Source organism: Mercenaria mercenaria, chromosome 3, assembly GCF_021730395.1.
Source record: "Mercenaria mercenaria strain notata chromosome 3, MADL_Memer_1, whole genome shotgun sequence".
Classification (NCBI taxonomy): Eukaryota; Metazoa; Mollusca; class Bivalvia; order Venerida; family Veneridae; genus Mercenaria; species Mercenaria mercenaria.
Window position 1 is genome coordinate 53,225,655 of NC_069363.1, and position 23,221 is coordinate 53,248,875.

A 23,221-nucleotide genomic window follows, 5' to 3' on the forward strand; every position below is an offset into this window, starting at 1 on the left:
ATGGATCCTGACCAGACTGCGCGGATGCGCAGACTGGTCTGGATCCATGCTGGTCGCAAACCCACTGTGTTGGTTTTCTCATGGCGCGGCTCATATATAGGAAAGGCAATTAACACCCTATATAGATTAATTTTGATAGGCTCTTAAAAGCTAAAACATGAACATTTTGATAGCGTGGACAGCTGCATATTGTTTTTTATGCATTAGGTTTTCAAAATAGTCTTTATATGAGCCGTGCCATGGGAAAACCAACATAGTGGGTTTGCGACCAACATGGGTCAGGATCCATGCTGTTCGCTTTTAAAGCCTACTGCAATTAGAGAAACCGTTAGCGAACAGCACGGATCCTGACCAGACTGCGCGGATGTGCAGGCTGGTCTGGATCCATGCTGGTCGCAAAGCCACTATGTTGGTTTTCCCATGGCACGGCTCATATATAATTTATTTGTGTATCAATGCTGTTTAATACGTGCATTTCTACTGACACGTTTTGTAAGATATTTTAAGTATACCCGGAATGAACTGTTCTAGTAATTTGGTCGAGTGTCATAGTTTCATTTAAATTTTAACATTTTCTAAAAACATGAGGAAGGACTTTGTGAAATTCGTGACATTTTATTACACTGAAAACATCATCAGATGGTCTTTCCTCTCTTTGCTTCAGCAGTTTGTTTTGTTCCTTCAGGTTGTAAAAATAAGTCAACACCGAAACCAAAAATGTAAACATGATACAAATATAAAGTTGTGTAGCGTGACAGTTCGATTTATACAAAACACATACTGACATAGTTTCTTATCTGAAATGTCCACAATTACCTGCATGTTTTCTTTTCTTGCCTATCTGATTAAGAAATCATTAGACATATTTAGGAATGCAATCTTTGATCTCAGTACAATTTGCATTCATAAGAAGAAAAACTTCCGTGACAGATCGTCATACCTTGGTTTAGTTTTCAGCTTTGAGGAAGAATTTATTTAACTACTTGCATGCAGCGTGTCAACATTCGGTTTTTTGCCTCTTAAATCTTTATTCGGTACGTCAGTGTCAATACGAGACTTTTGATTTTACTTTTACATATGGACGTACGAGGACATCCGTACCACTATGGCACATGGCAAATCAATTTGCAGCTCATGGACAAGGACAAATTGTTTGTGCCATTTTGAACAACTAACTTTTAATCCTACCTTCCTTGAGAGAAGAGCAGTACTCTACTAACTCTTCTGTTAGTCAGGGTTGGTTGGATCCCGGCTTATAATGGGCGTGCAGAATGAGCAGGGCAAGGCTGATTACTTTATTTAATAAAGGAAGGAGTAATTATATTAGCGTGTCAGCCACTCTGTCCAAGAGTTTATCAGAAGTTTCTCTCCCGGACTATTGAGGTAGCACTGCCGCCCTAAAGAAGGCAATGAAAAGGCAACAAGCTGAGCAATGTTACACTAACAATATAGTCAAAATAGATAGCCACTGACATTGTCAATGCTGCTTCGATGCAGATGCCACGGCTTTAAGCTGTGGTTGTTTTTGATGGAAGCATTTCTAACCGTACCTTTGTGGTTTACTGGATTTTGACAAAATACAATGAATATATAAAGATGATACCTTTTAACATTGAATTATACTGAACATTCATTCATTTAGATGTTACCTTTCATGGCGGCAATAAATTGCATGACGTTTCCAATTTCTTTAACGAGGGTCACACAAAACATTTAACCGTAAATTAATCTTTATGCTAAATGATTTAATTCATTGAAATAAATTACGTTTGACACTTTTTATGGCCGTTCTTTTTCTAGAGATTGAATTTTAACTAGGGAAAAGTTTGACTCGTTTTTTATTGAACACAAGAGTCAAGCGTATCTTTTATGGTTTGTTAATATTTAACTGAAGGTTAAGCCGTTCAAAAAATAAATAGTAAAAAAGCTACACTTGAAGTGAAACTAGGTCAAACATACTTGAAATATTTGTATTCATTCATTTGACTATTCATCCCTCAATTTTAATGTTAAAACTGCTAAATCGTGATTAAACTTCTTTATTATAAATGAATAAAAATACATCAGCAGCAGCTCTGACAACTGGTTTGTATGCATATTTATCATATGTATTAACAGTATTTGAATTCATCACAAACTATTTCATTAGAAATGTAAATAGTTTATACTATTCTATTTAGCTCGACTGTGATAAAACATTAAAGCTTATTTGAACCACTCTCTATAGTCCGCTTCCTGGAAAAGCCAGTACCGGTGTCATATGGGAAGGCGCTTTTGTAGCATCAGTGGACCTCAAACCCACGACCCAAGGTTGAGCGGCCGACACCTTAACCGCTAGACCACCGATCTTCTCACTGTAGAATGTAATTACAGACCGTTTTCCTGTAGAATGACGTGATGTAAACAAGTAACATTACCATCTATGTAAACAAGTAACATAACCATCTGTGTAAACAAGTAAAATCACCATCTATGTAAACAAGTAACATTACCATCTATGTAAACAAGTAACATAACCATCTGTGTAAACAAGTAAAATCACCATCTATGTAAACAAGTAACATTACCATCTATGTAAACAAGTAACATTGCCATCTATGTAAACAAGTAACATCACCATACTTCACCATCTATGTAAACAAGTAACATTACCATCTATGTAAACAAGTAACATTATCATCTATGTAAACAAGTAACACCACCATCTCAACATTTAGCTTTTCGGCAATTAATAAAATCTTTGAAAATATTGTTACGCTTGGATTATATTTTGTACTACAAATATCTCAGGTGAAAGGCCTTCTTGACTTACTAATTCTGTACGAATAGCGTGTTTGTAACTATACAAATAATTCATTTTTAACTAAGACCGTTGTACCAACAAATGTATGGGACGAGAAGGGTGCGTTTTTGGTCAAATGAGGCATATCCTCTCATTTATTATGTAATTCACAGTTGTATATAAATGTATTTAGTTCTATGAATAATCTTGTGAAGTTGTAAGTTATTTGCGGAAATACAACTTAGTACTGGTTATAGCAACCTGAAACCGGATTAACAGTTTAAAATACTATTGAAGAATTGTTAAACAAAAATCGTAGTACTGAAAAATTCGCGGACTTTTGACGTACCCTTTAAAAATCAAAGATATTATTACTTAATAATCATTGAAACTGTATGTATTTGGATTAAGAATTAAGCTAATATTTTTTTAAGCCGGTTTTCATTTTTTGTCAATCCTTGAAATACGATTCAGGCATTCTTAAGTAAACTGAATAAGCGACATTTAAAATATTATCACAGAAAACTGTTAATTGTCTCACATTATATCACAAATCTTTATAAAGAAATCGGACTATAGAATTAAGAATTAAGTAAAATTGAGTCACTATAACTGTGTAGTGTTGTTTCCAAAATATTTTCCTTAAGGATTCGGAGGATATTGTACAAATATAGGATTTTCGTAAAATTGACTTACTATAGAACGCTTGATTAAACAAGTAAACATGAATTAGCACATTACTGATTCTTTAACAGATAAATATATATATATATATATATATATATAAGAAAAGAAAATTATCAGTTAAAATGCCCCTACATACTTTTAAGAGGTGTGTAGAATGATGTATAACATATATTTGAGTTTGCTATAAATAGACAACATTCACAAACACATGATATTATGGATTTAACCCTTACCACGACAAATTTCTATAATGAACTTGTCCATCTTTTAATTTGGACAGTACCTTTTACTGTTAAAAGGGGTGCTTACCAAAAAAAAGACTGAATGGCGAACAGTGTAGAACTTGATCAGGCTGCACGGATGTGCAGGTTGATCATGATCTACACTGATCGCAAAGGCAGAATGGATCATGTCCAGCATGATAATGGTTAATGAAGGAAACATTAACATCTATAGAAATTTAACATAAGTTTAGTATAACCCGATCACAGATTTATGATTGTGACCATTTACTGCATTTGAAGGGGGTTTTGTTTTCAAACAGTAAATAAATCATAAGCTGTAATCAAATGTAAGTAAATATTTCACTGTGAAGAATAAACAATTATTTTGATAACATATCGATATAAGCAAATAAAACGAGCTATTTATGAAGCTATATACAATTTCCGTTCCGACAGAGTATTTCTATAAAGGTGTATTAAATTAGGCCAAGAATGTGGGTATAGAAAAAAATAGTTGGCATGAAAAGATAAATAAATACTTGAAGTACATGAAATCCTATTGATCTTATTAAATCGGGATTTGCTATAGATCAAGGGAACATTTTTTGAAAATGTTTATTCAGTGACTTTCGCATTCTCTCTCTTATTCCATTGCAGAGCACTCTATCAAAACTCATTCAAACTGAGTCTAGGCCAAAACTGCTGGAAAATATACCAATTTAAGTAAATCACCATGCACTGAACACTAGTCGGGATATCAGTCGCGACAGGGAACTGAACTGGAACGCAGGCGTTCTCGTCCAACCTTCCAACCACTGCGCCAATGACTGCCTGGTGGTGTTTTTTATTTCTTTTTGACAAAACAGTTTCTCCTCAGATGTTCTGGAATAACGGGGCACAGAAAAAGAGTATCCACTTTAAAAGCGTATGAATACAGTGAATATAAAATTTCCAAGCTTAAAATTCATTAAGCTTCGTACTGTGTCAACCTAAGCCTGAGTTCAGCCTTTGTTCATCAATGTTCCAAGTATTTTATTTTCCATTAAATCTGTGTACTGATTCAGCACAGATGGAATTTTGAAGCACTTTCTGTAGTGTTAATAAATCCAACAATACTTTATTAAAAACAAAAGTTTAATACTGATGCGCGAATAAACATGCCTGTGTAAATGTACTAAGACTTGCTTTTTAAAAAAAACGTGGTTTTCCGAAGGAGGCCTTAAATAAAATACAATTCGTTGCTTGTTTGAAAGTTGAGCCTTAAATTTCTGACATTAAAATTCAGAATTTGAGTGAGAGTAGTCTCAGTTTCCGTCCTTACAATTCAAGATTTGAGTGAAAGTAGAATCTCAGTTTCGGACTTTACAATTCAGAATTTGAGTTTAAGTGGAGTCTCAGTTTCAGGCTTTATAATTTAGGATCAGACTGAAAGTAGAATGCCAATTTTCAGACTTTGAAATTCAAGATTTGAGTGAAAGTAGAAACTCAGTTTCATACTTAACAATTCAAGATTTGAATGAGAACATAGTCTTAGTTTCAGACTTTACAAATCAGGATTCCATTGAAAGTTGAGTTTCATAGACAGACTTTACAATTCACGGTAACCGTTTCAGTTTGAGCAGTCTCACTTTCAGACTTTACAATTCAGGATTTGCGTGAGAACAGTCTCAGTTTAAGACTTTACAGTTCAGGATCTGTGTAAGAGCAGTCTCCGTTTTCAGACTTTACTATTCAGGATTTCAATGAGAGTGGTCTCAATTTCAGACTTTACAATCTAGAATTAGTGTGAGAGTAGTCTTACTTTCAGAGTAGGTGCTTTGCTGAGGCAATATTAAATCTAGACACAGCAATATGTGTTGAAAATTTGCAAACATTCTAAACTTATAAGACACATTTCTTTATGACTAAGGAACAAGAAATAAAACAGCTTTTGAAACTTTGTCCATTGTTATACAATACGGGCAATGTAACATGTGATGAGACCATTTTCACGCGACAGTCACACAAAAAACCTAAATATAACTTGATTGTTTGAATGGTTACTTTGTTTGAATAATGGTAACATCAAGATGCAATTATAAACATAATTGTGAATCATATGACATAAACAAATCCGTAACTCGTGTCAGACTGAATTATATCATCTTATACCTCGTAGTGGTTATCTCCCCTGAATTCAAGTAAAATCTCCGAACGTTTTTGTCAACATGAATATCACAATAGGATGAAATAAATTTTCTTTGCGTATTCCAACAATGCCGACTTTCCAATACTTGCACAGACTGTCTTTCTTTAGGCAACGTTTCTGGCATAATGATCCAATGTGGTAGATGATTTCATGACGAGCTATTGCTAGGTACAGCAGTTACTTTGCTGCTTTTGTTCCTGATGTACATGAATACTAGTGACCATATTACCAGGGTAAAGCTGAAGTAGAAATTAGATGAACATGCATGTTGCTGATTGAAACAAACATAGTATAATAAATGTCTAACACTGATAAGCCCCTTTATATGCCATTTGTATTTCAAAACTTAATAAAAGTTGATTTTGTGATCCTTTCTATATATTTACCTAAAGCCATGTAAGCGCATTTTCTTGAGGAGTGAGTACGATTTACATTTCAGTCATTTACATGCACCGTTATTGACTGATCATATTACTCTAAAGTATTTAACCTTTAGCCTGCTACTAGTATTCAGTCAGTAAATTTTCAGTGAACACCCCTTTGATAAACAAGTGGTATTGACCAAATTGAATGATGGACCAATCCATTTCAGAAATTTAGCAGGGTAAAGGTTAAAATATTAACATAAAAGGCATAAGTTACCCTCTTCCTATTGGCAAATATTTTCTTTGACAACAGGTCAAAGGCCTCATCTATATTATGATTCTTTTTGGCACTCACTGCTAGAACTGGCATATTATGAGATTCTGCAAACTGTAAAATAATAAAACAAAACTATATATCAAACCCTTATGATGCTGAACAAGATTGACTCTGACTTTGGGACCAGTGTAGGTCTTGATCAGCCTGCACAGCCGTGCAGTCTGATCAAGATCTACATTGTTCGCCATTTAGTCAGTAATTGTTTGGTAAGCACAGCACCTCTTTTAACAGTCAATGGTACTATCCAAATTAAAAGATGGACAAGATCATTACAGAAGTTTAGCAGGGTAATGGCTAAAACCACGGCTTGAACCTTAATATTGAAAGGTAAATAACTTTGTGATATAAAAGAAACGCCTCTTTAAAATAAATTGTGAGTTGAAATTATTGAATTTAGAAGATGACTTCAGTTCAGGTAATAACAAGTGTTCCTTACAATGTACGAAGTGAAATAGAAACAGGGACGAAATTCTATGCGCACATATCCCTTAAGAAGAAACCCTACAACTTTGTATGTATGGATGTGTAAATACTGAATGCAATGGCGGACAGGGACATACAAGTACAGGTACAGAGTGGGGAGAAATATTAAACTTCTTCTCTCAGCCACAAACTTGATAATAACAGGTTTATAAAGATAAACAGGGAAACGAAAAGTATAGGCATGAACTATATTGTTTCACTTCCGCAACGATTAAATTGTATGCATAATATAGTTGAATTAAAAAGTGTTATCAAAACAATTTAACAATGCATTTTGAAAATTAAGTATGTAGTCTTATAGTGTAACAAGATATAAGTAAGGTTTACACACCGATTTGGCATCAAGAGAAGTGACCTTTAAGTCTTCTAGATCTGCTTTGTTCCCAACCAACATCAACTCCGGAGTAATATCACAGTTCTACAAGCAATGTTAAACTGAACTAGGTAGGGTGGTATTTGAAATATTCATTATCATAATATACGTTTATTCAGTTACACTTCCTACTAAAATCTATAAGAAGATCCGTTAGAAGCATCAAAATAATATCAATATGTTCATGAAAGATAGTGAATGAAATGTGCAACACCTCTCACGCCCCTAGCACCGGCTTAAGAGGAATTCTATTAAATAGGTATTCAATGGACTCCGTGATTCCAAAGGACCAAAAATACAACAGCACTGAATCCAAGTAAATAAAGCATGTCGACAATATGATACAGAATCAATACTCATTATATCTTAGCAACGGTTTATCAAACTTTGCTTTCAGTGTTGGTTTATATGGATAAATTCAGTTTCATATATCATAGCAAATAGTCTCGTCTCTGAAACAGACGAGCAAAACGAGTCAGCAGAATTGCATACTGCTCTCCTCAATATGTTTACTAACATTAATCTGGTGGTGTCCGCCTTCAACTTCTCAGCTAACGAATGTAGACAATAGTTTGCAATCGCTTTCTAGAGATTTAAGGAACTAAGGAATTTAAGGGAAATAAAAACTACCATTTGAATCAGATCTATCCAATTTCGTATATTGTCGAGAGTCTTTTTTCTTGAAAAGTCAAACACTAAAAGTATACCCTGAAAGATAATTAAAATTTCAATGAACATGTATAAGTATGAAATTATAACAATCTCCAAAAAGAATACATCTTTGTCACAAAGCTAATAACTTGGACTATTAGTATTCAGGATGACCATCAAAAACTTATTTGTTGATGTAGCTCTGGTATTTTCTTATTTAACAGATAATTAAGATATCGTTGATCTGCAAATGGCAAAGAAGAGTGTTATTCTACTTCTTGCAGTTCAATCTCAAGAGGAAAAGAAACAATATTGAGAAAGGAGAGAGGATTCTACAGACCAAGGCTAGTATGTCGCTTTTAGCTTTGACAGCAATCCCTTTATACGATGTAGCAAAACGAATTAAAGGTGTTTTTTTTCTGAATGCACATTATCATACATGTGATACAAGAAGAGAAGTGTTCAAGTAACCGACCAAAACAGAACAACAATAGCAAAGATCCGAAAGAAAGAAAAAACTTGTAAGAACGCACCCTACCCCACGCTTAAATCAGAACCCTACAACGGTGTATGTAAGCATAAGGGCATGATATACAAAAACAAATATATTGTCAAGCACAAGGAAGATGGAAGAAACATATAAAGGAATACAGTATAAAGGAATACAGTGGGGCACCGCCTCTTGGAACAATCAGTAGGTGTAACACCGCTGGGGTGTTTTGACAAACCTAACACTTAGCTGCAACCATGTTCTAAAACAACTGTTATCTCTGCAAATAAAAGAAATGCTCTTGAAGCATAAATGCATGATTTTGCAGAAGACGAATGAGAAATACAATTAAGAGATCGACAATACCGGACAGAAGACAAATATTGAAAACTATTGAAGTACTTCAGTCTCATTGAACTTTAAGATTCCCGCAAAATAAATAATCAAATAAAAACGTCTATAAAAATCGTGCATATAATTATTGTGTCTATCAATCTCTGCGCTATTAAATTTTAGACAGTGTCCTATCTATTGATTTTGATTTTGATTATGTTTTGCTCACCTGTGCTTTTCTGTAGATGTTTTTGATAACAGTCCTCATATCCTCTTGACCTGCTGTGTCACTGCAAGTTTAAATGAGATGATCATACATACTATAATGAAAAAGGTGACCAGATTTTTAAAGTCAGCGTTCATTAATTTTAATTAATAAAATTGCGAAACTATAAAATTGACCAGCAAAACAAATGTGAAACTCGGTTTCAATTTAATTTCAGTAATCAAAGATAGTTGGTCAGCATTAACTTTCACTAAATAAATACACGCGTATTTGGAAGATTGACTCAAAATGGGACGTGATACATGGCTCTTATTATCTAAACTCATCAATTGTGTGAGTGTCTCGTTGATGTGCTCAGAAACCATCTTTTGAAACTGAACAATCTTATTGGTCATCAGTTGTTACATAAATGGTTCAAATAAATAATAACATTTCTTTAAATTTAATCAACTTACTAGACATAAAGCATAATGGGGTTTCCGTCGATTACAAGTTCTTTCTTCGAGTACTCAGAACCTGAAAGAAAAAAGTATATTAAGCGAATTCATGAGCATAAGTTGTATTAAAACTTCTTTAGTGCGTAAACTGAAATCTTTATAATCAACTTTCCTGTAACTGAGTTTATCCTTTTTCTTTCAGTTTTTTTATACAGCATGTAGTTCTGAATAATATGTTTCCATTTCGGACAAGAAGGGTTATTAAAAGCTCTAACTGACACCTTTTCTGCTTATGATCTAATGATTAATGAAATTCGTCTCCTATATGAAAATAAAATAGCAACTAACTTTCAGTATCGCGGACATGGCCATAATCCATGGGCCACCGGCGCCATCCTGCATTTTATATTTTGATTACATACTGTTCAGTTTCTGATAGTCGATAACTATCATACTTTCAGTATTTATGAGGTGCCTCATAAAGATACTTTTCAAAACAGAATCTTTTTTTCAAAAACCTGGTAATTTTAATGTTACAGGAAATACTTAAATATAAGTAAGATTTCTTATAATTTGTGTTAAAAGTGCCTGCAACAGCTATCATGTTATATTCGGGAAATCATTGATCAGTCATTCCTTATCTATTAAAAAGTTTTTTATCAAAAGATATACATTTGAAATCATAATATTTAAGATTTGCGCGTACGTTTAAATAGCGTACATTTCAAATGATGGATAATTGTTATCACTTGAGAAGTTGTACACAAAGGAAACAATTCAAACTTACATCCTTGACACCAATGTAGCCATAAAACAGAATTGTTTTTAAGATTAGAATATTTTCTCTAAAACTAAGCCATTTACCTTTACAATTACATCTTATTTTCTAAATTCTCAGTAATTAAGATTAAATTGATATTATATTTAATTAAAATAACCTTTTGGCAAATATTCTTGGTCATACTTGATAGATGTTTAGTATTTTAAATGCTGTGATTGGTATGTATATGTGTATATATAAGTCTCTTGTAACTCTATATTGAAAAGCAGCACTCATTGTGTTTTATACATACTATATATGCTGATGAGACTATAAGAAATAATAAATAAATAAATAGATTCCTTGTTTTTTTTTTTCATCGACAAAGATCAAATAAATACCTATTGTTTGTACATAGTTTGGACCGTATTTTCCACTCGTGTATCTCTCTATGATAGAAGATTTTCCACAGTAAGGATCCCCCATAACAACAATGTTATACGTAAGATGTGTGATATTTGACTTCGCCATCAAGAAACACTTTGCGTATCATTTTCTACAAAACAAAACACTCGAATGTAAAACCTTTACACCTACTCAAATAGTCTAAGTGCAATTTAAAGACCTTACCTGATACTTATATGAGGTGATAGCTAAAGATGACAAAACAGTATTTTTAGTAATATAGAATACTTTCATCAAAATGACAATATCTTTTGATCTTAAACTTTACAAAACATGGTGTTGTCGTGATTTAAAAAGGAAGTATTGGTTCAATGTACACTGGTACGTCACAATAGGAATTAAATGTAACTTACCTCAGGCTGTCACATTAACCATAATTATCATCCAGGAAATATAATACACTTACGTTTTAAGAGTTGTATATTTTTTAACACATCCTTTGAGATAAACTGCGTAATAAGCTATATGGTTTCCTTGTATTGACGTTAAAGTTAAACACAATATACTGACTCAGTATCACATGATAAAATCCCACCCCTGTTTAAATGTTAGTCCTTTTATCAAAATTACATCAAAACAAACAGCTGATTGTAAGGTACATTCACTAATGCACTAAGTGTCCTTCGATACAACACACATGACTAAACGTGATTTTGCTCTTACAGAAATACACGTAAAAGTTAATATATACGACGGTAAATAAAAAAGGCATGACCTTATATTAAAACGATGTTTAATAACACTTTTGTCGTATTAGTTTTTGACTTCCATGCATTTGTTCTGTCGATTGTCAAGTTTAATTATTCAAGATTGGAAGAATATCTGCTCCTCCAAAATGGTCTAACCATCATCATAACTACCAAAATGTCTTCCTACCAGTAAAGATGTCAGTTTAGGAAAGAGATCAAAGTCTGGCGGAGATATAGTATATAGAACAGCAGATGTTTGAAAAGTAAAAGTTCTAAAACCTGGGACAAATACAAAATCTGAAGAAATACTGTTACAAAACCTACAGAAAAGGTATTTAAATAAGAACTTAAAGAGAGAGAGAGAGAGAGAGAGAGAGAGAGAGAGAGAGAGAGGGGGGGGGGGGGAGAGAGAGGTGTTGGCGGTTGTAAGTCATCTGATTTTTTGGGGAGCTATAAAGCTATATTTGTTAGGAAAATCAAATAACAACCACATATTAAGAATTAAGTTAAATGAGAAATATAAAATTTTAACAGAAAAATGTTGAAGATGCTAAGGTTTTTAATGACTTTTTTACTCCTGTTGCTAAGGATATTGAAAAGGATTTTATCTTTGACTGTAATAATCATCCTATCCAGACTAAATCGGGGATAAAACAAAATCTCTAAAACTGAATTTTATTTTCAACCCACTGATGAAAACATGATTAATTGTAAGTTCTTGGGTAGATATGCATAAGGTGCTTCTCAATGTCCTATCTTAGGCTCCCTGTTGTTTAATATACTTATAAATGACATATTCTATTTTTTTAAAGAGGCACCTAATACAACTATGCAGATGATAACACGCTCTCTTGTCCCCTGAGTTTGACGAACTCGAACTGGAAAAAGTTCTCCAAGATGAAAACAAATTTTCATTGGCTGGTTTCGTTTCAATTGCATGCAAGCCATCCCTGATAAATTTCAGGCCATTGTTGTTGGCAAGAAAACTATCAGCGAATCTGCTGTTTTTATTCTAGGAAACAGATACATTTCTTAGCGGTGGACATTGACTGCAAGCTGAAATTGTTATTTTCATATTAGAAGTAATACTGTTATTCTCCACATTATTATTGCAACTTTTATACAATTGTATATATACTATATGCTATTCTTTAGTCGGTTCATAGGCTCATATGAGCTTATCTTGTACTTGTTTGCTATCTTGCCGACTTTAAATAGATCTTATCTTACCTTAAAGTAATATAGGTATTTACGTGCATTATCATGACGTAGCCGCATACACTGAGCTTCCCTCTCTTTTCTTTGATATTTGCGGCTTCGGCTTACGCTTAATCTCCATATATTGTTCTACCCATTATGACACTCTGACACTCTTGCAAACCTAAAACACAGATACCGTCTCCTTGCTTACTGATGTGATTGATTTCAACTTTATTTGCGGAAGTAAGTCATGGAGATTTAACTGCTTGCTTTGTGGTTTCGGCTCTGTGTCGAAATGTTGGACTTGTATGTCCTTCATGGTCATAATTTTCCTAAGAAATAATTCATTTTTAACTAAGACCGTTGTATCAACAGATGTTTTTTAACGACGAGGGTGCGCCTTTGGTTTAATGAAGCCTATCCTCTCATTTATTTTGAAATTGACAGTGGTATATAAATTTATTTAGTTCTATGATCATTTTTTGTGAAGTTGTCTGTTATCTGCGGAAACACAAATTAGTACTGGCAATAGGAACCAGAAACTGGATTAACTGTTTATAAAACTATTGAAGAAATGGCGTTAAAATCCAGTCAAACAAAAAGACTGCAAAATTCGCGGACATTTTATATACCTTCTAAAACTAAGGATATTATTACTTAATAATCATTGAAACTGTATGTATAGGATTAAAACTTAAGCTAATATTTACTTAAGCCGGTTTTCATTTTTTTGTCAATTGTTGAAATACGATTCCGATTTTAGACAGGCTTTCTTATTATAATTAGTAACGTAAGCGACATTAAATATATCACAGAACTGTTAATTCTCTCACTGTATAATCACAATTTTTTATGACGAAATCGACTATAATTAAGAATTTAGTAAATTGAGTCCTTAACGTTATGTTGTTTCCAAATTTTCCTTAAAGATTCGAATATTGTACAAATTAAATATTGCGTAAAATGACTTTCTTCATAAGAACGCTTGATTAAACAAGAAACATGAATTTTACTTCCGTATTCTTACAGAATTAAAAATATATATGAAAAAAAATATCAGTGAAAATGCCCTTACGTCCTTTTAAGAAGTGTGTATAATGATGTATAATATATATTTGAGTTTGCTATATTAAGACACCATTCACAAACACATGATAGTATGGATTTAACCCTTACCACGCAAAATTTCTGTAATGAACTTGTCCATCTTTCAATTTGGACAGTACCGTTTACTGTTAAAAGGAGTGTTTACCAAAAAAAGATACTGACTGAATGGCGAACAGTGTAGATCTTGATCAGGCTGCACAGATGTGCAGGCTGATCATGATCTACACTGGTCGCAAAGGCAGAATTGATCGTGTCCAGTATGTTAAAGGTTAATAAATCAAACATTAACATCTATAGAAATTTAACATATGTTTAGTGTAACCAGATCATAGATTTATGATTTTGACCATTTACTGCATTTGAAGGGAGTTTTGTTTTCAAACAGTAAATAAATCATAAGCTGTAATCAAATGTAAGTAAATAATTCACTGTGAAGAATAAACAATTATTTTGATAACATATCGATATAAGCAAATAAATCGAGCTATTTATGAAACTATATACAATTTCCGTTCCGACAGAGTATTTCTACAAAGGTTTTCGTGTATTAAATTAGGCCAAGAATGTGGGTATAGAAAAAAAAGTTGGCATGAAAAGATAAATCAATACTTGAAGTACATGAGTAGATAGATCAAGGGAACGTTTGAACATATTTTTTTTTCGAAAATGTTTATTCTGTGACTTTCATATTCTCTCTCATATGACTTGGTCTAATAGTATAGAGCACTCCACTAAATTAACTCATTCAAACTGTCACAATCAAGTTCACTTTAACACAAGGCCACCTTTACGGCTTGACAAAACAGTCTGTCGTCCGACGTTATGAAAACAAAGCGAGACAGAAAAAATATTATCAACTTTTCAAGTGTATGAATGCAGTGAATATGAACTATTCAAGGATATTCTGTGTCGATCTAGGCCCACGTTTTTACCTTTTTTCTTCAATGTTCTTAGTCAACATTCCAATTATTTCATTTTCCATCAAATCTACGAGCTAAAAATTGGAAAACTTTAAACAACTTCTCACCGAAACTTGGCCTATAACATCGTGGTAAAGTCCTCTCACAGATTCTTTAAATGGTTGTAGGTGACTGATTTTACGGGCCACCAGAGCTAAAATAGAAAAACATTTTAACGACTTGTTCTCATGAACACTTGATGAATCATCACCAAACTTGGTCGGTAGCATCCTAGTAAGTTTCTCTCAAATTTGTTCAGAGCTAAAGTAAAAACCCTTTAAACAACTTCTGCACTTGAACCACTTGAAGGATCATCACCAAACATAGTCGGTAGCATCCTTGTACGGTTCCCTCTCAGACTTGTTCAAATAATTTCGCTTGACAAATTTTAGGTGACACCAGAAGCAAAACTAAATAAAATACAACTTTAAACGCCTTTTCCTCTTGAACAACTTGAGACTCTCTGGAATTTTGAAGAACCTTCTGTAGTGCAAATACTTCCAGCAACACTTTATCAATTTGAAAACAGAAGCTCAACACAGATGCACGAATAAATATGTCTGTGTTAATGTACTTAGACTTGCTTTAAAAACTTGATTTTCTAAAAGAGACTTCAAATATTACACAGGATTTAAGTAAAAGTAGAGTCTCAGTTTCACACTTTACAATTCAGAATTTGAGTGGCAATAGAGTCCAATTTTCTGGAACTAGAATTTAAGAAGATTCAAACTTTCAGACATTACAATTCAGGAATTTGAGTGACAGTAGAGTCTCAGTTTCAGACTTTCTAATTTATGAACCAATAGATGACACTCTTCTTTATGATAAAGAAATAAAAAACAGATTTGAAACGTTTTGTTAAATTGTTGAACAATAAGAGTCATTAAATATCTGATGAAACCATTTTCACGCAACAGTCACACAAAAACAACAAACCCAAATATAACTTCGTAGAGTAGAAAAATACATTGTATAAGTAGGCCCCATCAACCCATAACTCGTGTCCGACTAAATCACATCGTTATATTCCTTGCAGTGGCTATCTCCTTTGAATCAAAATAATTCTGACTATTTGTCCCGTTCATTATTTGAATTAATAAAACAATTAGATTTATTAAATTCCCATGTGTATTTCTACAAAAGCTGCAATATAAGCTGACTTTCCAATACTTGCACAGATTGTCTTTCTTTAGGCAGATTTTTGGCACAATGATCCAGTGGAGTGAAGACCTATAACACAGTAACAACAGAAATCAAAAAAGGTCACTTTGTATGGCTACATCGAATTGCATTATAAACATGACTGTGAACATGTTCAATAAGGTCATATGATAAAAAACAAAGATATATCGTGGAGTCCGACCTTTCAACTCGTAACACGTGTCCGACTGAACTATACCGTCTTATTCCGCGTAAAGTGGTTATCTCCCTTGAATTCAAGTAAATCTCCAAACGTTCTTTGTCTTCGTTATTTGCATGAATATCACAATAAGATGAAATAAATGTCTTTGTCTGTTCCAACAAAAGCCGACTTTCCAATACTTGCACAGATTGTCTTTCTTAAGGCAACTTTTCTGGCATAATTATCCAATGGGGTAGATGATCAGAAGTGATGATGAGCTATTGCTAGGTACAACAGCTACTCTGCTGCTTTTGTTTCTGATCTACACGAATACTGGTGACCATGTTACCGGGGTAAAGCTGAAGTAGAAATTAAATAAACATTTATGTTCCTCTTCGAAACAAATATAGTATAATAAATACCTAACACCGATAAGCCCCTTAATATGCCATTTGTATTTCAAAACTTAAAACTGATTTTGTAATGGTTACATATATTTACTTAAAGCCATGTAAGAGTATTTTCTTGAGAAGTGAGTATGACTTGCATTTCAATCATTTACACGCATCGTTACTGCCATGGATTTTTGTACTGGCCATATTAATACTCTAAAGTATTTAAACTTTAGCCTGCTTTTCAGTCAGTAAATTTTCAGTGAACTCCCCTTTGATAAACAAGTGGTATTGCCCACATTGAATGATTGACCAATCCATTTCAGACATTTTGCAGGGTAAAGGTTAAAACATTAACATTAAAGGGATAAGTTACCCTCTTCCTATTGGCAAATATTTGCTTTGACAACATATCAAATGCCTCATCTATATTATGATTCTTTTTGGCACTCACTGCTAGAACTGGCATATCATGAGATTCTTCAAACTGAAAAATAATAAAACAAACCTATATATCAAACTTTAACCCTTATCATGCTGCACACGATGCGACCAGTGTAGATCTGCACTGTTCGCCATTCAGTCAGTATTTGTTTGGTAAGCACCCATTTTAACAATAAATGGTATTGTCCAAACTGAATGATGGACAAGTTCATTATAGTAATTTAGCAGGATTGAACATTAATATTGAAAGATATTGTGATATAAAAGAAACGCCTCTTTAAAATAAATTGTAAGTTGAAATTATTGAATTTAGAAGATGGCTTCAGTTCAGGTAATAATAAGGGTTCCTTACAATGTACGAAGTGAAAAAGAAACAGGGACGAAATTCTATGCGCACAGATCCCTAAAGAAGAAACCCTACAACTTTGTATGTATAGATGAGTAAATACTGAATGTAATGGTGGACATGGACATACAAATACAGGTACAAGGTAGAGATAACTATTAAATTTCTCTCTTTTAAACAGCCACAAACTTGATAATAACAGGTTTATAAAGATAAACAAGGCAATGAACAGTATGGGCATGAACTATTGTTACTTTCCACAACGATTAAATTGTATGCATAATATGGCTGAATTAAAATGTGTAATCAAATAAACTTAAAAATTGATTTTGAAAAATAAGCATATAGTTTTATAGTGAAACAAGATATAAGTAAGGTTTACACACCGTTTTGACATCAAGAGAAGTGACCTTAAAGTCTTCTAGATCTACTTTGTTCCCAACCAACACCAACTCCGGAGTAATATCACAGTTCTATAATCAATGTTAAACTGAACTAGGTAGGGTGGTATTTGAAATATTCATTATCATAATATACGTTTATTCAATTACACTACCTTCTAAAATCTATAAGAAGATCCGTTAGAAGCATGCAACCAAACAAAGTAATATCAGACTCGGTTAGCATTGCACTGTTCGCTATTCAGGCAGAAAACTCATTCGAATAATAAATGGCACAGCTCAAATTGAATGATGGACTAGTCCATTTTAGAAATTTAGCAGGCTATATGTTAATATGGATACTAGTAGATTCAGTTTCAGATATCATAGCATTATAGTTTGGTCTCTGAAACAGACGAGCAAAACGAGTCAGCAGAATTGCATACTGCTCTCCTCAATATGTTTGCTAACATTAATCTGGTGACGTGCGCCTTCAGCTTCTCAACTGACGAATGTAGACAATTCCTGACATCTGTTTAGATAGTACAATTTGTATCGTTTATAGTTTGCAATCACATTCTAGAGACTTAAGGGACTAAGGAATTTAAGGGAAATAAAAACTACCATTTGAATCAGATCTATCCAATCTCGTATATTGTCGAGTGTCTTTTTTCTTGAAAAGTCAAATACTAAAAGTATCCCCTGAAAGATAATTATAATGTCATTGAACATGTATAAGCATGTAATTCTAACAATCTCCAAAAAGAATACATCTGCGTCAAAAATGAAACTGAGTATGCTGAAACATGGACTGTTACTATTCAGGATGACCATCTAAAACTTATTTGTTGATGTAGGTCTGGTATTTTCTTATTTAACAGATAAATAAGGTATAATTGCTCTGCTGTGTGAAAAGAAACATCACAAAGAAACACCAAGAGACGGTAAATGCATTAAACTGAGTTTTGTAACGATCCATCCAACAGTTCAAGCAAATAGCAAAGAAAGGCTTTATTCTACTTCTTGCAGACTCAATCTCAAGAGGGAAAGAAACAATATCGAGAAAGGCCTTTGGGTGGATTCTTACAGACTCTACAGACCAAGGCTAGTAAGTCGCTTTTAGTGTTGACAGCAGTCCCTTAATACGATGTAGCAAAACTAATTAAATGTTGTTTTTTTTCTGAATGCACATTGTAATAAATGTGTTACAAGAAAAGAAATGTGCAAGTCAAAATAATGATAACCGACCAAAACAGAACAACAATGGCAAAGATCCAAAAGAAAGAGAATAACAAAATATGTAAAAAGATCATTTGGAAGCAAAGAATGCAACCCAGAATAATAATAGCAGACTCGGTCTCATTGAGTCTGTTCGTGATAGGTAATAAAATGTGCAACACCTCTCACGCCCCCGAGCACCGGCTTAAGCGGAACTCTATTACACATATGTTGAATGGACTCCATGAACCCAAAGGTCCAGAAAATAAAACAAAACTTGCAAGAACGCACCCTACCCCACGCTTAAATCAGAACCCTACAACGGTGTATGTATGCTTAAGTGCATGATATACAAGAACAAAATATATAACCAAGCACAAGGAAAATGGGGAAAAACGTATAAAAGAATACAGTGGAGCATCGCACTGGAACAGTAGGTGTATCACCACTGGGGTGTTTTAACAAACCTAACACTTAGCTGCAACCACGTTCTAAATGCAAATAAAATAAATGCTCTCGAAGCATGAACGCATGATTTTGTAGAAGACAGAGAAATACCTTTAAGAAATCGACGAAACCGGACAGAACACAAATATTGAAAAATACTGAAGTATTTCTGAGTCTCACTGAACTTAAAGGTCCCCACCAAATAAATAATCAGATATGAACTTTGTTTGTTTGTTTGTTTGTTTGTTTGGGTTAAACGCAGTTTTTCAACAGTATTTCAGTTATGTAACAGCGGGTCAAATATGAACACCTAAAATGGTGTATATATTTGTCTATCAATCTCTGCGCTATAAAATTTCAAAAAAAATTTTAAACCGCTGATCTTGATTTTGATTATGTTTTGCTAACCTGTGCTTTTCTGTAGACGCTTTTGATAACAGTCCTCATATCCTCTTGACCTGCTGTGTCACTACAAGTGTAAATGAGATAATCAAACATACTACAATGGAAAAGGTGTAATTTAACAAATAATCAAGGCCTTCGAGTGGTTTATCGTCTAATTTACCACGATTCAGAGTTCAGATGTGTAGGAATTGAACCACGATGGCGTTAGCCCGAGTTGTTAAATACTGAAGCATCTGAACGATGAACCGTGGTAAATTAGACGATAAATCACAAGAAGGCCTTCATTGTTTTCATTCTGACATGCTCATTGACTTGTTTTAATAAATATTATCCTGGACTTCATTTACCCGAGGAGTAACGTATCGGACGTCATGCGGCAATCTGACGTCATATTTGACGTCATAATGCTCTCTTACCGGTCCGCGCGTCAACCGTTGTTTATCGCAGAATATACAGAGCTTGATTTCCTTCTTTGTTTAACTGGCAATCAAATTCAGCCATGTTAGAATATATATTTAACCAGATTTTGTAAAATCAACGTTCATCAATTTTAATTAATAAAATTGCGAAACTATAAAATTGACCAACAAAACAAATGTGAAACCCGGTTTCAAATTGATTCCAGTAATCAAAGATAGTGTTGGTCAGAATTAACTTTCACTCATATACGCGTGTTAGAAGATTGACTCAAATGGGATGAAATAAATGACTCTTATTATTTAATCTCATTAGTTGTTTAAGTGTCTCATTGATATGCTCAGAAACCACCTTTTGAAAAACTGAACTATCTTATTGGTCATCAGTTGTTACATAAATGGTTCAAATAAATAATAAGATTTTTTTCAAAAAATTAATCAACTTACTAGACATAAAGCACAATGGGGTTTCCATCGATTACAAGTTCTTTCTTCGAGTACTCAGAACCTAAAAGAAAAGTATATAAAGCAAATTCATGTAGCAGGAAGTGATAAAACTTCTTTCGTGCGTAAACTGAAATCTTTATTATCAATTTTCCAAAAATTAACGTTTTTAATTCTGATATATTTCACTTTCTTGGTGTTAACTAGATTTTTCAATGAAAAGCTTTCTCCATTAGATTGACACCTTTGGTAATATTTTTAAGAACAACATGTAAAGACCATAATGAAGGTTTAGTGATTGCCATGAAAGTTATACCATGGACACTACAGTGGCCATAAAATAGAATGATTTTTAAGATTAAATATTTTCTAAAACTAAGCCATTTACCTTTTCAATTACATCTAATTTTCTAAATTCTCAGTATGTGTATAATTACCTATTGTTTGTAAATAGTTTGGACCATATTTTCCTCTCGTGTATCTCTCTATGATAGAAGATTTTCCACAGTAAGGATCCCCCATAACAACAATGTTATACGTAAGATGTGTGATATTTGACTTCGCCATCAAGAAACACTTTGCCTATCATTTTCTACAAAACAAAACAGTATTTAAAATGTAAAACCTTTATACCTGCACAAATACTTAACTGTTAATGTTTAGAGCAATTTAAAGACCTTACCTGATACTGATATGAGATGATAGCTAAAGATTATTAAATTGTATTTTTAGTAACATAGAATACTTTATCAAAATGACAATATCTTTTTTATCTTAAACTTTATAAAACACGATGCTGTCGTGATTTAAGAAGAAAGTACACTTTCAATGTACACTGGTATGTCGCAAAAGGAATTAAATGTAACTTACCTGTTACTTAAACCATAATTATCATCCAGGAAATATATTACCCTTTTAAGAACACATCCATTGAGATAAAATGCGTATCCTTGTATTAACGTTAAAGTTTAACACATTATGCTGACTCAATATCACATGATAATATCCCACCCCCTGTTTAAATGTTAGTCTTTTTATCAAAGTTACCTCAAAACAAACAGCTGATTGTAAGGTACATTCATTAATGCACTAAGTGTCCTTCGATATAACACACGTGACTAAACGTGACTTTGCTCTTACAGAAATACACATAAAAGTAAACATATACGACGGTAAATAAAAAAAAGGCATGAACTTATATTAAAACGATGTTTAATAACACGTTTTGTGGTAGTAGTTTTCAACATTCTAGCATAAAACTGCTGTTCTTGTCACTTTTCGGGGGTGTTTAAACAGGAGAGAAAACATGTGTTAACAAGGAGATTCTCGCGCTCGCGTGCTGTTATAACACCTTTTATATATGTGCGTTCCGTGGCAAAGCGTAAACGCCATTCGGCCCCAAAACGGATAATTCAAAACGAAATGACGTCAACGTAAATAAACAACTCAGACATTCCCGCGCATTTCGTGGAAATTTAATGACGTTGAGTGACAATGTATCAATTTATCAGTTTTTACGCGTTTTATGCTAGAATAGCGTTAGCGCATGTTCTTTTCGTGTTATAACATCTTCAGAATCCCTCGGGGTTCTGCAGATGTTATAACACGAAAAAACATGCGTTATCCCTACATAACCACCTTTGACTTCCATGCGTTTTCTGTCGATTCTCAAGTTAAATTATTCATGACTGGAAGAATATCTGCTCCTCCAAAAAAAGTCTAACCATCATCACTGACCTCTTCATAACTACAAAAGTGTCTTTCACGCAGTTAAGATGTCAGTTTAGGAAAGAGATCAAAGTCTGGCGGAGATATTTAAGGTGAGGTGAAAATTCTTAAACCTGGGACAAATACGGAATCTGAAGAAATACTGTTATATAAAACTTAAGAAAGAGAGAAGAAGAGAGAGAGGGAGAAGAGAAGAATGTGTTGCGTTGTAAGTCATCTGATTTTTGGACTTATAAGCTATATTGTTAGGAAAATCAATAACGACACATAAAATTAAGTTAAATGAGAAATATAAATAATTTTTAATGGACTTTTACGCATGTTGTCTAAGGATATTGGAAAGAATTTATCTTTGACTTTAATAAGCACCTACAGACTAAAATCGGATGAAACAAAATCTAAACTGATTTTATTTCAACCCCTGATAAAAACATAAATTGTAAGTTCTTGGCAATATTACATTAGGCTGTTTCTCAAGGTTCTTTCTAAGCCCCCTATGTTAAAGATTTCAATGACAATTCATTGTTTTTAAAAGCACCTTATACAATGCGTAATACTCTCTTGCCATCCTGAATTACGAACAAATAAACAAATTCTCATTGTCGGTTCGTTCAATTGCATGCAAGCCATCCGATCATTTCAGGCATGTGTTGGCAAGAACTATCAGCGAATCTGCTGTATTAATTAGAACAATAATTTTAGTCAACTTGGTGAATGTAAATTTTTATTTTCATATTGGAAGTATTTATCAAAAGGCCGGACAGCAGGTAATATGTTTTTAAAAGAATCGGATGTAATCCTGGTAAACTAAATAGGCTTACCATATTCTGCACTTTTATATTGTCCAATTTTAACTTTTGTTCACTAGCATGGCATTTCTACTCTGAAACTAATACTGAGAAA

General features: G+C 33.3%; 2 protein-coding genes across 8 annotated transcripts; both read right to left on the reverse strand.

Annotated features, from left to right (window-relative positions):
• Positions 1 to 2,023: 2,023 nt before the first annotated feature.
• Positions 2,024 to 11,477, reverse strand: LOC123524750 (ras-related protein Rab-13-like). 3 transcript variants are annotated; one of them, XM_045303208.2, is made up of 8 exons: positions 11,155 to 11,459; positions 10,738 to 10,892; positions 9,595 to 9,655; positions 9,143 to 9,203; positions 8,070 to 8,147; positions 7,398 to 7,484; positions 6,524 to 6,634; positions 2,024 to 6,120 (listed from the first exon to the last, which is right to left on the reverse strand). In XM_045303208.2, the coding sequence occupies exons 2-8, from the start codon at positions 10,865 to 10,867 to the stop codon at positions 6,046 to 6,048; spliced, it is 603 nt and encodes a 200-aa protein (XP_045159143.2). In that variant the 5' UTR covers positions 10,868 to 10,892; positions 11,155 to 11,459; the 3' UTR covers positions 2,024 to 6,045. The 3 variants fall into 3 exon arrangements, with proteins under 3 accessions (XP_045159143.2, XP_045159142.2, XP_045159144.2); XM_045303207.2 differs by having other exon boundaries at positions 11,208 to 11,449; XM_045303209.2 differs by lacking the exon at positions 8,070 to 8,147 and having other exon boundaries at positions 11,208 to 11,477.
• A 3,926-nt stretch (positions 11,478 to 15,403) lies between these two features.
• On the reverse strand, positions 15,404 to 21,749 carry LOC123524751 (ras-related protein Rab-13-like). 5 transcript variants are annotated; one of them, XM_045303213.2, is made up of 8 exons: positions 21,638 to 21,749; positions 21,028 to 21,182; positions 20,594 to 20,654; positions 19,734 to 19,794; positions 18,285 to 18,362; positions 17,667 to 17,753; positions 16,867 to 16,977; positions 15,404 to 16,457 (listed from the first exon to the last, which is right to left on the reverse strand). In XM_045303213.2, the coding sequence occupies exons 2-8, from the start codon at positions 21,155 to 21,157 to the stop codon at positions 16,383 to 16,385; spliced, it is 603 nt and encodes a 200-aa protein (XP_045159148.2). In that variant the 5' UTR covers positions 21,158 to 21,182; positions 21,638 to 21,749; the 3' UTR covers positions 15,404 to 16,382. The 5 variants fall into 5 exon arrangements, with proteins under 5 accessions (XP_045159148.2, XP_045159146.2, XP_045159147.2 ...); XM_045303211.2 differs by lacking the exon at positions 21,638 to 21,749 and adding an exon at positions 21,461 to 21,631; XM_045303212.2 differs by lacking the exon at positions 21,638 to 21,749 and adding an exon at positions 21,273 to 21,424.
• Between the last annotated feature and the right edge of the window lie 1,472 nt (positions 21,750 to 23,221).

What these genes read in the sequence shown, in the direction of transcription:
- LOC123524750 (XM_045303208.2), bottom strand. Translation starts at nt 10,867, where the DNA reads ATGGCGAAGTCAAATATCACACATCTTACGTATAACATTGTTGTTATG. An exon ending in AAACTATGTACAAACAATAG is followed by an intron (nt 9,656 to 10,737) that starts GTATTTATTTGA and finishes TTTTTCTTTCAG; the next exon opens with GTTCTGAGTACTCGAAGAAA. An exon ending in ACATCTACAGAAAAGCACAG is followed by an intron (nt 8,148 to 9,142) that starts GTGAGCAAAACA and finishes ATTATCTTTCAG; the next exon opens with GGTATACTTTTAGTGTTTGA.
- LOC123524751 (XM_045303213.2), bottom strand. Translation starts at nt 21,157, where the DNA reads ATGGCGAAGTCAAATATCACACATCTTACGTATAACATTGTTGTTATG. An exon ending in GCGTCTACAGAAAAGCACAG is followed by an intron (nt 18,363 to 19,733) that starts GTTAGCAAAACA and finishes ATTATCTTTCAG; the next exon opens with GGGATACTTTTAGTATTTGA. An exon ending in CTTCTCTTGATGTCAAAACG is followed by an intron (nt 16,978 to 17,666) that starts GTGTGTAAACCT and finishes ATTATTTTTCAG; the next exon opens with TTTGAAGAATCTCATGATAT.